The sequence below is a fragment of the Phaseolus vulgaris genome, chromosome 2, assembly GCF_000499845.2.
Source record: "Phaseolus vulgaris cultivar G19833 chromosome 2, P. vulgaris v2.0, whole genome shotgun sequence".
NCBI classification, from domain to species: Eukaryota; Viridiplantae; Streptophyta; class Magnoliopsida; order Fabales; family Fabaceae; genus Phaseolus; species Phaseolus vulgaris.
The window spans coordinates 18,100,015-18,115,135 of NC_023758.2; the positions used below are offsets into that span (position 1 = coordinate 18,100,015).

A 15,121-nucleotide genomic window follows, 5' to 3' on the forward strand; every position below is an offset into this window, starting at 1 on the left:
AACGCATAGGTAAACCCTAGTTTTCAGTTATATATAGGGCGCAAATAAGCCCTAGAGAGGTACGTTTTTTCAGTTCACAGTTACACGAGTTTAAACCTAGTTTCCCAGATAGACATACAGAGCAAAAACCCTAATTGTTCTTGACGGCACATCCGCTGAGAGCACAAGACAATTAGGGTGGCACAGTTTTAGCCATATAGTTTCAGTCATTGAGATAATCATACAGTTTCTAGTTACTTTGGTGTTTCTCGCTAGTTGACTTGATCGTCGGAGTGCAAACGGCCGCGAGGGCGCCCCTTTGTTCTTCTTTTTTCAGGTACTGACAGACGAAGTAAACCGAAGGTGCCCTAGCTCATTAGAACAAGCCACGCACAAAGACGACCCAGGTCAACCGACCGGAACATCTGGCGCCCACCATGGGGCCGATATAAACATCGGTTCCACCACACAAGCTTTCAGTTCAAGATTTTCAACACTCAGATAAGTCGAGAGGATCCCCGGAGAGCCATGGCCACCCGACCAGCACGCGCTAGTAGTGAAGAGATGACCCTACAGCAGCTCATGGGGATGGTGCACGGGCTACAAGACACAGTGGCCGCCTCGAAAGTAGAGCAGGAACGCATGCAGGCAGACCTCACAGCTTCTCAAGTAAGAAGCGAGGAACTCCACCGCACCAACGAGGAGTTACGTCATAGATGGCGGGGCAAAGACGAACCGGAGGCTACATCCCCACCCAGGGAATTCACAACACCGTTTTCACAAGCAATCTTGGAGACAGCAATTCCCAACACGTTCACAGGACCCAAGGTGACGTTCACAGGAATGGAGGACCCCGAAGCGCACCTCACGACGTTCCACACACAGATGTTACTGGTAGGTGGATCGGACACTGCTAAATGCAAGCTTTTCATGAGCACCCTGACAGGGATGGCCATGGACTGGTTCATCAGCCTCCCAGAGGGCCACGTCACGTCCTTCGCCCAACTTTCGAAACTATTTAGAGAACAGTACATAGCCAACAGAACTCCCGCCCCAGTCTCGTACGACCTCTTCGACGTCAAGCAGTTCCAAGGTGAAACCCTAAAGGAATACATAAGCCGCTTCGGGGCACAGGTGGTGAAAGTAGGTACCAAGGAGGAACCCATGATTGTGTACGCGTTCAAGAAGGGAGTGCGCCCCGGATCTTTCAGCAAGACGCTTAACTGCAGTCGCCCCAAAACTTTCGCTGAAATAAGGCGACAAGCGGTGGAACATATTGCCTCAGAAGGTGAAACGTATGAAAAATGTACAACCACTATGCCGGCACGCCCCAAGGCACAGATACGCACGCAACCTATTCGGGTTCACCAAGCCGTCACAGAAAGGAAACACTTTGACAGGAAACGCGCTTACGAGCCACGAAGGACTCAACCTAAGAGTCGAGTAGAGGAAGGGAGAGAAGTACGCAAACCGCCAAGACACAATTTCGTGATGGAACTCAAAGATCTGATTGCGATACCCAGCATAGCCGACAGGTTGAGGCCGCCGATCAAAGCTGACAAGGTACTAGGGCCTCGCAAGGAGTCGTGGTGCGAATTCCACGAAGCATTCGGCCACCATATCAACAACTGCCTAGCACTTGGCTATCAGTTGGATGAGCTCGTGAAGAGTGGTTTCCTGAAGGATTACTTGATGGAGAAACAGGCGGGACGACCACCAGGCTCGCAAGCAGGAGGCAGTGAGGGACAACAGCATGAGGCGCCCATCCTCGGTGAAATCCACACCATAGCTGGTGGGTTCTCGGGTGGCGGATGTACGGCATCGCAGCGTAAGAAATATGCAAGGTTCGTAATGTCAGTAGAAGTTTTCGAGGACCATTCGCCCGATGTGGACATCACGTTCACTAAGGGAGACCTCCGGGATGTGGTGCCGCATGACAACGATCCCATTATGATCTCGCTAGTCACGGCAGGAAGAATGGTTCATCGGGTCTTGGTCGATCAAGGGAGCTCGGCAGACGTGATGTTCTGGCCGACCTTCGAAAGGCTACAACTATCCACAGATCAGTTGAGGCCATACGGGGGCTGCTTATATGGTTTTGCAGGCGGTCAAGTCGAAGTCAGGGGATACATTGAGTTGAGAACGACGTTCACAGATGGGACCGCCTCGCGCACGGAGAAAGTCAAATACCTTGTCGTGAACGCCCCTTCAGTGTATAATATCCTACTAGGAAGGCCAACACTCAATAGGATAGGAGCTGTACCCTCCACGAGGCACATGAAGGTCAAATTACCTTCAATGGAAGGAGTAATCGTCACCATCCGATCTGACCAAGAGGAGGCAAAGAGATGTTATGAAAACAGCCTCAAGAACAGGCGATCAGTATGCCATGTGACCACGACACCGCCTCCCGGTGCGAAGGATACGTAGGAAGGCCGACGGACCATGGATGCGGCGACAGAAGGAACCGCCGAAGGCGACGCGGGTATGGACATGACATTGGAGGTAGCCATAGACGGGGACATAACCATGGGAGATGTCGAGTTGGAGCCTAAGAATAACGCTGGAGTAAAAGAAGAGGAAAGCGGCCCGGAGGCCGCCAGGGAGTCAAGCATTGTGAGAGCATTGCTAGCTAGCGAGAGGAGGCCTCGCTCAGTTGGAGATTGGCTCGAGAGGGAGATCGGTGGTAAAATTTTCAAGTTGGGGAAAAATCTAGACGACGGGACACAGGAGCAAATCGCCAAGGTGATAGGCAAGCATCTGGACGCGTTCGCATGGTCTGCCTCGGATATGCCAGGAATCGACCCCGATTTTTTATGTCATCGCCTAGCAATGGACCCCCAGGTCAGACCAGTCCGACAAAGAAGAAGAAAATTCAATGAAGAAAGGAGACAGGCGATCAGAGATGAAACGCAAAAACTCCTCGAGGCAAGCCACATCAAGGAGATACAGTACCCGGAATGGCTAGCCAATGTTGTGTTGGTAAAGAAGAGCAATGGGAAATGGCGAATGTGTGTCGACTTCACAGATCTAAATAAAGCCTGTCCAAAGGATTCCTATCCTTTGCCAAGTATTGACGCCCTAGTGGACAGTGCAGCAGGGTGTAAATTGTTGAGTTTCTTGGACGCGTTCTCGGGGTACAACCAAATTAAGATGCACCCCATGGACGAGGAAAAAACTGCCTTCATGACGGAGAAGTCGTGCTATTGCTACAAAGTGATGCCTTTTGGGCTGAAGAACGCGGGAGCCACGTATCAAAGATTGATGGATAAAGTGCTTGCACCTATGCTCGGGAGAAACGTGCAAGCTTACGTCGACGATATGGTCGTAACATCCCTGGAAAAGAACCAGCATATAGCCGACTTGGAGGAGTTGTTCGTTACGATAGCCAAATACAAGCTAAAGCTGAACCCCGAGAAGTGCATTTTCGGCGTAGAAGCGGGAAAGTTCTTGGGGTTCCTCTTGACCGAAAGAGGGATCGAAGCAAACCCTGACAAGTGTGCGACCATTTTGGCAGTGAGGAGCCCTGCTACGGTGAAGGAGGTGCAGCAGCTCACGGGCCGGATGGCCGCCCTGTCGCGATTTGTGTCTGCCAGTGGAGAAAGGGGTCACCCCTATTTCCAATGCTTGAAAAGGGACAATAGATTTGTCTGGACGAAGGAGTGCGAAGAGGCTTTCGTAAAACTCAAAGAGTACTTGGCAAGCTCGCCGGTCCTGTGCAAACCCCAAGTAGGAGCGCCCCTCAGATTATACTTCGCCTTAACCGAGAAGGCGCTGAGTGCGGTGCTCGTCCAGGATCAAGATCAAATTCAGAAGCCGGTTTATTTTGTCAGCAAGGTATTGCGAGGCCCAGAAGTGAGATATCAGGCTTTGGAGAAAGCAGCATTGGCAGTAGTGTTTTCGGCGAGGAGGTTGCGCCACTACTTCCAGAGTTTTACAGTGTTGGTGATGACCGACTTACCTATCCAGAAGGTCCTAAAGAAACCAGATGTGGCTGGAAGAATGGTAAAATGGGCGGTAGAGTTGTCGGAGTTCGACATCAAGTATGAGCCCCGGGGACCGATCAAGGGACAAATCTTCGCTGACTTCGTGGTCGAATTATCTTCTGAAACAGTGCAAAGCGCCGGAGATGGTTTTCGTTGGGTGCTCTCAGTGGACGGATCCTCCAACTAGTTGGGCAGTGGGGCCGGGGTAATTCTGGAAGGACCCAACGGCGTGTTGATAGAACAGTCCCTAAAATTCGCCTTTAAAGCCAGCAACAACCAGGCGGAATACGAGGCTTTGATCGCTGGCGTTTTGTTGGCAAAGGAGATGGGAGCAAGGGTGCTGTTGGCCAAAAGCGATTCATTGCTAATCACAGGCCAAGTGATCGGTGAGTTCCAGGCTAAAGATCCGCAGATGGCAGCTTATCTGGAGTATGTGCAGGAGTTGAGGAAGTCTTTTGTTTCGTTCGAAGTAGTCCATGTGCCAAGGGAGCAGAACGCCCGGGCCGACTTCCTAGCAAAGCTCGCCAGTTCGGGCAAGGGGGGCAGGCAGAGGACCGTCATACAAGAGACCCTGAAGACAGCTCGAGCGTTCGTTGCAGACCACCAAGTTCTCCAAATTTGCAAGTCAAAGGAAGGGATGGCAAGAAGTCATAAGTCCCTATCTCAGGAGACCTTGAGAACGCCAAGGGTTAGAGCGCATCCAGTGGGGGAGATAAAAATGACGCAAGTTTGCGCCGTCCACGAGCCGGACACATGGATTACACCATACCAGCGATACATCGCAGATGGCTTACTCCCAATGGACTCGACGGAAGCTAGGAAGGTAAAAAGGAACTCCAGCAAGTTCACCCTCATCGATGGTGAGTTGTACAGGTTTGGGTTCACACACCCCCTTTTAGTATGTGTGCATGGAGAGAGGTGCACGAGAATTATGGCCGAGCTTCATGAAGGGATTTGCGGGAGTCACATCGGAGGTCGAGCCTTGGCAACAAGAACCATCCGTGCGGGTTATTATTGGCCGACAATGAGGGAAGACTGCAAGAGATATGCCCAACGTTGCAAGCAGTGCCAGGAGCACGCCGATTGGCACAAGGCGCCTCCGGAAGAGTTAAAATCAATCTACAGTCCCTGGCCTTTCCACACATGGGGAATCGATATCCTGGGACCCTTCCCACTGGTGATTAGGCAGATGAAGTATTTGGTTGTGGCAGTCGAATACTTCACGAAGTGGATTGAAGCAGAACCAGTAGCCTAGATCACAGCGCACAAGATACAGAACTTCGTATGGAAGAATATCGTGTGTTGTTTCGGTGTTCCCAAGCATTTGGTGTCGGATAACGGGACTCAGTTCGCAAGTCACCTACTGAGGAAGCTATGCGAGGACGTTGGAACTCAACAGGTGTTCGCTTCCGTGGAACACCCGCAAACGAATGGGCAGGTGGAGTCGGCTAATCGGGTTTTACTAAGAGGTTTGAAGAGGAGATTGGAGAAGGCCAAAGGGTCTTGGGCTGAGGAAGTTCCCCGTATAATATGGGCATATCACACCACTGAACAGTCAGGAACCCATGAAACCCCGTTCAGCTTGGTGTACGGGTGCGATGCAATGATCCCAATTGAAATCCAGGAAAGCTCGCCGAGATTCCAAAACTTCGTGGCAGAAGACTCGAATGCAGAAAGGAGGATGAACTTAGACTTGTTGGATGAGGTCAGGGAGGAGGCAAGGGTAAAGGCTGAAGCGATAAAGAGAAGAGTCGAGCGCAAGTACAATTCTAGGGCAAGGCCAAGACAGTTCAGAGATGGCGACCTGGTAATGAGGAAGGCCCACCTATACGAGATGCAGAATAAATTGTCACCCAAATGGACGGGACCATTTAGAATAACTGAAGCACTCAGGAACGGCGCCTATCGTTTGGAAACACTGGAGGGAGGGGCGATTCCTCGCACTTGGAACGCTACACCTCAAGTTTTATTACAGTTGAAACATTGTAAGTAGCAGTTAACTCGAACAGTCAAGTGAAAACAGTTTTTCAAAGGTGGCGCTCTTTTTCCCTAAGAAGGGTTTTTTAATGAGGCCACCCAATAAAGAAAGTTCGAGCCTATCAAGTTTTCCCAGTTATTGAGCTTGCATGATTATCATTTTAAATAGTTTATCAAAGTTTTCCCAGTTATTGAGCTTGCATGATTATCATTTTAAATAGTTTATCAAAGTTTCCCAGTTATTGAGTTTGCATGTTTGTCATTTTAAGTTTTCGAAGAAAAGACTTTGTCGTCCTTGTATAATTTAGGGCAGATTCAGATCGCATGCATTCAGTTCAAAGTTTTAAGACCTCATCGCCACCTCGCGATCGAAGGCACTAGTATAAAGTTTTTTAAGTCCTCATCGCCACCTGGCGATCGGGGGCAAAGATTAAGTTTTTTAAGTCCTCATCGCCACTCGGCGATTGGAGGCACAAATCAAGTTTTTTAAGTCCTCGTCGCCACTCGGCGATTGGAGGCACAAGTATAAAGTTTTTAAGTCCCCATCGCCAGCCAGCGATCGGAGGCACAAGTATAAAGTTTTTAAGTCCCCATCGCCACCCAGCGATCGGAGGCACAAGTATAAAGTTTTTAAGTCCTTGTTGCCACCTGGCAATCGGAGGTGAAAGTTAAGTTTTAAGTCCTACTTGCCTAAGAGCGAATATAGGCGAGAACAGATCAGAAGTCCTACTCGCCTAGAACGAGTTTAGGCGAGAACAGATTAAGAAGTCCTACTCGCCAAGAACGAGTATAGGCGGGTGTTCAGAGCAAGATGTCAGGTATGTCCAGTATGAGTTAAAATCCGGGCGCCTAGTCCTTGAGAAGGGGTTAAGGGATTCCTTCGGGACGCCCCCTCCTCAAGTATGAATAGCTAGCCCCGGTACCAGAGAAAGTCCTACTCACCCTCGAGTGAGTTCAGGCAAGATAAGGTTAAAAGCCCTCAGTGCATCCAGGGAAAAGGTAGCCCCTGGGCAATGTTGAGGCACCAGAGAAAGTCCTCCTCACCCTCGAGTGAGTGCAGGCAAGATAAGGTTAAAAGCCCTCAGTGCATCCAGGGAAAAGGTAGCCCCTGGGCAATGTTGAGGCACCAGGGAAAGTCCTCCTCACCCTCGAGTGAGTTCAGGCAAGATAAGGTTGAAAGTCCTCAGTGCATCTAGGGAAAAGGTAGCCCCTGGGCAAGCTGAGGCACTAGATAAAGTCCTTCTCGCCGTCGAGCGAGTTCAGGCAAGATAAAGTCCTTCTCGCCGTCGAGCGAGTTCAGGCCAGATAAAGTCCTCCTCACCCTTGAGTGAGTTCAGGCAAGAACAGGATACAAGACCTCTTTGCTTAAGCAAATTGAGGCAAGTTCGAAAGTTTTAGGTGATGACCTAGAAATACACATGTCACTTGGCAGATCAGGCAAGTGAGATGTCAGATACTAAAAATGACTCCCGCCTACTGCTCAGTAAGTAATTTTGTGTCAAATGTTATTGCTATAGACTAACTGTTTGTTCAAGATAAGTTGATTTCCAGGAAATTAAGCATCAGTTTATGCTAAGTTAATTAGGTTGAGTAAAAACCAACCAAGTTATCAGGCGATCGCACAACAGGTAAAAGATAAATCATGAGCATAAGTTGACACGGTTCGAAGAAAGAAGTCATTACAAACAGATTCGTTGCACATAGGCAGAGGTCGAATATGTAAGTCTTTCAGAGTGTTTCTAAAGAAAATGTCAAATGAGAACAAATGAAAACGTTAGTCTGAGGGTACGATTTTGCCGTCTACCACTTCATGGCAAATTGAGAACTGGGAGAGGTCCAAGTCGGGGTAAGCACAAGCGAACTGTTCCAAGGCTGCGCCAAACCCGGAAGTCAGAACGTCCGCGGCGTTGAGGTTGAGTTCTTCACTTTGTTTCTTCAGCTTTTCGTTCTCCTCAAGCGCCTGAGCAAGTTTCGCAGCAGATTCGTTCAGCTCCTTATCCTTCTCGCTCAGTTCCTTGGCTTTTTGGTCCATGTCAGCTTTGATGTTACCCAGCAGATCCTCCCTCTCAATCGACTTGGCCTCGAGCTCATCTGCGTAGTCCCCTTTAGCCTTGAGAGTCTCCTCAAGGCCCGTTATCTTCTCCTGCTGATGCACGAGTCTGCCCTCGAGTTCAGTGACCTCTGAGAGTTTGGCGTTGAGTTTTTGGCCCAGTTCAGCGCTGTTTTTGCGTTCGATCCGCAACTCCTCCTTCAGAGCATTCTCTAACCGCGAAAACTCCAATCCCCGCATCGTAAGATCACGCTTAAGTTGTTGAACTTGGTCTTTCGCAACACCGGCTTCGGATTCATACTGGCTCAAGGAGTCCCTTAAAGCCTCGCCCATCATCTGGTAAAGGCGTTTCTCTACGCACTCGGTAGTCATAGCGCTAAGGTAAGCGGCATGAGCCTTCAAGACCTCCTCAACGGGGGCTGGAAGAGCAGGGATCGGGAGAGGAGTCGGGGGTTGGTTCTCGCCGCCGCCTTCATGAGTATGGACAACCAAGGGAACATCAAGGCATGGCGGCGACATGTCTGGCTCTACTGCAGGTTGGGGAGACCACTGAATGTCCGCAGCTTGCTCCGAAACGCCCCCAGCAGCTGAGGTGTTTGATGGTAGAGCATCCCCAGCGCTCTCAAAGGGTGTAGAGACGCTGGGGGGATTTTCCGCATAATCTGGGCCCGCACTCTCGGTTGCGGGTAGATCGGTGACGGTTGCCCTGTTCCTTTTGCAGATAAGTCCGTCTTCAGTGCTCTCGTCATCATCCTCATCCGACACCATTATGGGATTCTTCCTCTTGGCCCTCTTTGGCGGCAGTTTCTTTCTCGAAGGGACAGGAGGGGCGATAAGGGAGGATGAGCCCACGGGAGGAAGCTCGCCTCGGGCAACAGCGGCTTCCGCTACAGAATTCGGGACGGTTTGAGAACCCGCAGCGAGTTTGTGGCGTTTGACTATAGAACGCAGTCTGGCCATATGATCCATTCCCAGCATTGTGTCTGCACGAAGTGATCAATATTCACAAATCAATACAATTACAGATACAGATAATTAGCAGTACAAGGGTAGGAGCAGGACATATAACGCGAACAAACTTGGTAAAGAAGTGAAACAGATTTGGCACAGGGAGAAAAATCCAGGCGGAGTGGAGGGACAGACCTATGTAAAAGTCTAGTTGATCTTCATAGAATTCGAACTTGATGATTGAGGAGGTAGGTAAGGTGGTATTGGTGGAGGCAACTTCCTTCCAGAAGTGACACAAGTCTCTATCAAGCTCCCCCATTTTCTCTGGACTCCTAGCTTTCCGAAAATGATCCTGAGAATCCTTTTTTCCCTTGTCAACCCAGTACAAGGGGAACCCGTCGAGAAGTGTGGGACTCTGATCATTACAGCAAACACGAACGAACATCCCCTTCCAATCCTTATAAGATTGTTGGAAGATGGAAAGGATGGACCTCCCAGCAATCCCATTAAAGCTTACCCATAGGCGGTCCCCCGGGTTTTTGGCCTCGAACAAAAATAAGAACACGTCTACAGAGGCTGGATGGCCTAAATGTGCACAAACAATTTAGTATGCCCTGACAAACGCCCAGCCGTTGGGATGCAGCTGAGCAGGGGCAATATCAAGCTCAGTAAGGAGCTCCCTCTCAAAGCGACTAAAGGGGAACCTGAGCTTAACCTTCTTAAACACGGTTGCGTAAACAAAGCAGAAAGGGTGGCCGTCGTTGACGTCGCCATCAGTACAAACAGGTTCCCCGGGAGGACAAGGACGAATAACAACCATGTCATCATGCTCCTTATGGAATGTGAGGTGGGTCTTGTCCCTCAATCGAAGAATGTCGGCCTCAGAATTAATCGAGGAAGTTTCGTTCAGCAAAGCTGGAGGAGCCCATGAGTACAACAGTTTGTAATCAGGAATGGGGCGGGCAGTGGCGTTAGTTTGCGGGGGAGTTGATTGCGATTGGTTGGGACGAGAGGGCGCAGGCCTCTGAGCCCGATTTGGAAGGATGCCAGGATCTCTAGGTGGGTTACGAGACGTGGAGGGGTTTCCTGACGAAGGTTGTTTACGAGATTTTGAAGGAGGGTTTCGAGAGGGGGCAGGGGTGGCACCTGTACGAGCCATCGAGAACTGCAGGAGAGACGAAAGGAAAGTAAGAAAAGGAAAGCGGAGGGTCACTAAAAAGAATGATTCAATTCGAAAAATAGGAAGGGAAAGCAGCATGAAGAACAGGGGTCGTAGGAAGGGAAAGAAAACCTAAAAGCGCAGGGAAAAAAGCGAAACAGAGAGCAAACAGCCCACAGCGTATGCATCAGACAGTTAAGAGATGATGCAAGTTGATCGAAATGCGATAAGCGCCAACAAAGTGATAAAGGGCTTACCTTTTTTATGGTCGAGGGAGCGTACGAGGAAATGATGATTGGGGAGATGAAGCGTTCACCAGAGCGTATCAAAAGTTTGAAAGAGAAGCAGGAAGATAATGTAACAGTAGGGGTGGCGCGAGAAGTTAGAGTTTTGAAGGTTATGGGAAGCGCAAACGACACGAAATAACAATCGTCGATGGATCCACGTGTCATTTGATGGGAGAAGGTTGGTGAAGTGTCAAATCAGACACCGGCGTGCGCATTAGCGTGCGAGCCACGTAGATCGCCGAAATTTAAACTCACCTTCCCCGAGTCGCCAGGGGCGATGACGTGATCAGGAAGTGCGAGAGGGGTGGTCTGCAAAATGTACACGACTGTCGACGGGTCGTCGGCAAACGAAGGGCTAGGCGGTCTGATGTCGCTACGAGCAGTATGTCGCCAACCATCCCAATGAGCTCGGGCGCGATAATGCTGAAGATTCAAATATGAAAGCCCAAACGGAAAGGCATCCATCACAAAAGCGAAGACCGAGCAGAGCCATAAACAAGGCAACCAGGGACAGGATGTTTAAGGAATGGGAACAAACAAAGTCTAAGAAATTCACGCCAAGCGTAAAGGCAATATCGGAGTGACGTGCGCGGCATGACAAAGAACACAAGCATGCAAGATAATTTAAACAGCATTTCAGCATAAATAAAAGTGCAGAACCAATGTTAGGGTTACAGACGAAGTTTGTAACATTTGCAAAATGGAATTGTAATCCTATACACGTCCTAAATATCTACACAAAAAGCAAGAGCACATCACTCATCAGTGGCCCCAGGCTTCAAGCAGTGCGACGAAAGGGCCCCGTCTCCGAACCGCAAAGCCCGAGTCAGAAGCGTCCTCTGATGATCGTTTATCTTGGAACCTACGTGGAAGAGAGGAATAAAGTATAGTAAGAGGCATACGGGAAACAAAGTATTCTTAAGCGAAATCATAACAAGGAGTGGAAAACCATGAGAAAAGCCTCACACACATATATATCTTTTCAGAAGCTCGGCATTATACTCCAAGCTTATTAAAGCAGCCGCATCAAATCCTCCAACACCCGCCAGGATCTTGCAAGCTTCCTGATCCCTTGTAGACAGTTTCTTAAGGGGTTTAGATTTCAAAGCTCTGGCATCCTTTGTCCAGTACAAAGGAAAGCCGTCCAGGGCAGAAGGCACCAAGCTGGAGCAGCATACCTTAAAAACCTGCCTTTCCACCCTGTGAAGGCTTGCTGAAAGGGAGTCAAAAGAATCCTACCAGGGACATTGCTAAGAGTTACCCAAAGGTTGTTTCTCTGCCTCTTCACCTCGAAGAAGTGAAGAAAAATATCTACAGAAGGCGCACACCCAAGGAAGCCAAACAAAATGTCGAAGGCCTTCACGAAGGCCCAACTGTTGGGGTACAGTTGGGCTGGAGCGGTGTTCATCTCCGTTAACAGCTCCCTCTCGAACCTAGAAAAGGGAAGGCGTACGCCGACGCGCTTAAAAACTACTTGATAGAAATAGAAAAAGGGTACCCCGTTGCTGGATCGTTCATCCCCGCACACCGGCTCCCCCATGGAACAAGGGAGCACGACGATGTCATCATCGTGCCTCTTTGCGAGTGCACGATGGTCATAGGAGCATGCTTCCCCCACGTGCTCCCTCAGGGCCCTGGAAGAAAGTAAGCAAGAGAATTCGTCGAGCAGTTCGCTCGAAGCCCAGGGATAGAGATCCTTGTGACTCACTCGGGAGGAAGAAGGATTGGTCGACATCCTAGTGTGTACTGGCGATAAAGAAACTGGAAGTCAAGGGTTCAGTAACGCAACAAAGGGAAGGGTCGCAAAGAGAGAACGTGGGGCAAGAAGTTCTTGGAAAGAAGGTGAATAGTGCACGAAAGATACGAAAGAAGCAGAGACAATGAGTTGAGATGCGGGGTTTTCAAGATTCGAGCCTCATGATTGAAGCGGTAAAACAAGCGCCTCGTGAGTGGGCCACGTGTCGCGAGGTAAAGGTACGGATTAAAATGTCATTTATCTCACTCAGAGAATGTCACATCGTCAGAGCCCTTGAGGGTACGTTGCGCCGACGATACAGAAATGTCACGTCAATCGATCGGAAGATGGCATGTCATCAAAACGCCGCAAGGGAAGTAGGGGGCAAGCTTTAGTCTTTTCGCTGAAAACAAGTTATCAGCTCAAGACTGGGGGGCTTGTGTACCGACCAGGTCATCGGGTATGATGACGTGGACAAGAGAAAGGTAGGTAGTCAAGAAGTCAACGTAGTCGCCATATGTTAAAGCGGCGGTCTGCAGTATAAATAATCGGTTATCGCCGAGATGTGTCACCACCAAGACGGATCATCGCCCATCGCCCAAGAGAAGCATCGCGCAGAAGTAAGACGTCGCCTAAGTAAGACATCGCCTGAGTAAGACATCGCCCGAAGAGTCAACCCGCATGACGTAAACATTTCACAAAGAGGGGGCCCACACGATGGGATAACCCTAAGTTGGGTGGCGGCACTGTGGGTCCCTATGCACAGAATAAATGATCAAGTCAAAAGGGCACATGGTAATGCCCACGTGCTCATTGAAGGTACCCAGGGAAGGCTGCATGCATGACGCGTGTCCAATTAGGGGATTCGAACAGTATGATGGCACGATAAATACAGCGCTCAAGTTAGAGCCCAAGGGGCCAGAAGGTTATACATTGCACTCCAAGATAAGGGAAGTCCATGGGCCAGATACGCTAAGATCCTAAAGATAGCGACGCAAGGACCTTCTCCAAGGAACCCTAGATAATAGCAGGCAACGCAGAGGTAAACCCTAGTTTTCAGTTATATATAGGGCGCAAATAAGCCCTAGAGAGGTACGTTTTTTCAGTTCACAGTTACACGAGTTTTAACCTAGTTTCCCAGATAGACATACAGAGCAAAAACCCTAATTGTTCTTGACGGCACATCCGCTGAGAGCACAAGACAATTAGGGTGGCACAGTTTTAGCCATATAGTTTCAGTCATTGAGATAATCATACAGTTTCTAGTTACTTTGGTGTTTCTCGCTAGCTGGCTTGATCGTCGGAGTGCAAACGGCCGCGAGGGCGCCCCTTTGTTCTTCTTTTTTCAGGTACTGACAGACGAAGTAAACCGAAGGTGCCCTAGCTCATTAGAACAAACCACGCACAAAGACGACCCAGGTCAACCGGCCGGAACAGTTGTAGTCAGACACTAAGAAGAAACTCCTTCTATCTTCCTATCTTCGAACGGAATTAAAGTCTCCAAATACACACCACACCTTATTGTTCTGACGCCGTCACTAATTTCTTCCCAAAGAATCTTTTTTTCCCTCAACGAATTAGGACTGTAGACATTAACTATCATAATCTGAACCACTCCACCGCCCTTCCACACCCCTTCAGTAGTAGAAAAATTGTTGCCTCTAAAGTAGTTGAGGAGTTGAAACCGACTATTTCTCGACATAGTAATGATCCCTCCTGCGTTATTACTAGCACCAACCTCAATCCAACCAATATTATTAGATCCCCACAACAGGAAACCATTCTCCTTACTAATCTCAGAACATTTAGTCTCTTGTAAGCAAATCATGTCTACCTGTTCTTTGCTAATCAAATCTCTAATATATTTTCGATTAATACTCCCTCCTAACCCCCTTACGTTCAGACTAACAATCTCCATCATCTGAAACATTGTTCTCCCTCCTAACAACCTTCTGCTTGCCATTGTCTCGATTTTGAAAATACTTTAACTTGCTGATAACAATTAAAGGAAAACCCAAGTTCCTGTTCTATGCTCCACATTCTAATAGCTTCTAAGTTTTCATTTTTCAACCAATTAAGACTAGAGCCATTTTTATCAGCACTGTCGACGCTTCGACTGAGAGGGACAATGGTCTCATGGCTAGCTTTAGCATCCAATTCCGGAAACAGGGTTCGAGAAACCTTCCCTATTACCAATTTTTCGTCAACTTGTGAACCTGTTCCTCCAAAGTTGACCAAAGGTGCACGGTTAAACGCGTAGCTTGCTTGTCTACCATCAACCTTATGGACACCATCGCTGTGTGATGAACTAAGAATCAAAACTGCGTTGCCGCTCCCACTTAAACTCCTCCGACCGTCCACCACCACGCCACTATTCTGCAAAACTGCTCCATCTTCCCTCCCATTCTGCAAAACCGCTCCATCTTCCCTCCCATTGACCGGCCCCGCACCCTCACAACCACTTTCGTCATCGCTCCATCCCGAACTACCAACACCAGCGGTGGCAACGACACCCAGCACTGAGGGCGACGTGGATAGAAGGTCACAACCTGCCGCTGCACACAAGTCCACGAATAAGACTCCGCCATTGGTTATTGCCACTCCGAAAACGCCTTTGGAAGATGACGAGAACCCACCGCTTTGATGAGCAAACCAGCCTCCATAGACCACCACTTGCCGCGTCGCCTTCTGACCTGCGACCTCCCCTGAGAAGACGCACATGGCAGCTTCCGCCGCCCCTGGTGATGTGCCAACCCTACTTGCGTCTCTTTCTTGGGCCAAAATAGGCCCAACACAAATTAGGTCATTAGACCACTCTTAAGCAATTAATGTGTCACTAAGACCCAACTGCCTTTTTCCACAACAACCTAATTGGGCCCCACTACCTTTAATGCTCTCCTTTAACTTTTTAAATAAAACTGTTGCATTACCATAATAGGAAAAATTTGCCCCCAGGATGGACAATTTTACCCCACAATTATTAGAGTTGCATGCGGCTCC

The 15,121-nt window shown here is 49.1% G+C and overlaps 3 protein-coding genes and 1 long non-coding RNA gene across 4 annotated transcripts; 2 read left to right on the top strand and 2 right to left on the bottom strand.

Annotated features, from left to right (window-relative positions):
* The first annotated feature begins 507 nt into the window (after positions 1–507).
* Positions 508–2,409, top strand: LOC137809132 (uncharacterized). The gene has a single exon (XM_068610270.1). It carries the CDS (start codon positions 508–510, stop codon positions 2,407–2,409), a length of 1,902 nt encoding a protein of 633 aa, XP_068466371.1.
* A 1,881-nt stretch (positions 2,410–4,290) lies between these two features.
* On the top strand, positions 4,291–5,220 carry LOC137809133 (uncharacterized). The gene has a single exon (XM_068610272.1). It carries the CDS (start codon positions 4,291–4,293, stop codon positions 5,218–5,220), a length of 930 nt encoding a protein of 309 aa, XP_068466373.1.
* Positions 5,221–11,006: 5,786 nt separating this feature from the next.
* LOC137809640 (uncharacterized) lies at positions 11,007–12,733 on the bottom strand. The gene is made up of 2 exons (XR_011080792.1): positions 11,357–12,733; positions 11,007–11,248 (listed from the first exon to the last, which is right to left on the bottom strand). It is a non-coding gene; the product is annotated as an uncharacterized lncRNA (long non-coding RNA).
* Positions 12,734–13,571: 838 nt separating this feature from the next.
* On the bottom strand, positions 13,572–14,039 carry LOC137809134 (uncharacterized). Its single transcript, XM_068610273.1, has one exon. The coding sequence runs from the start codon at positions 14,037–14,039 to the stop codon at positions 13,572–13,574; it is 468 nt and encodes a 155-aa protein (XP_068466374.1).
* Positions 14,040–15,121: the final 1,082 nt, after the last annotated feature.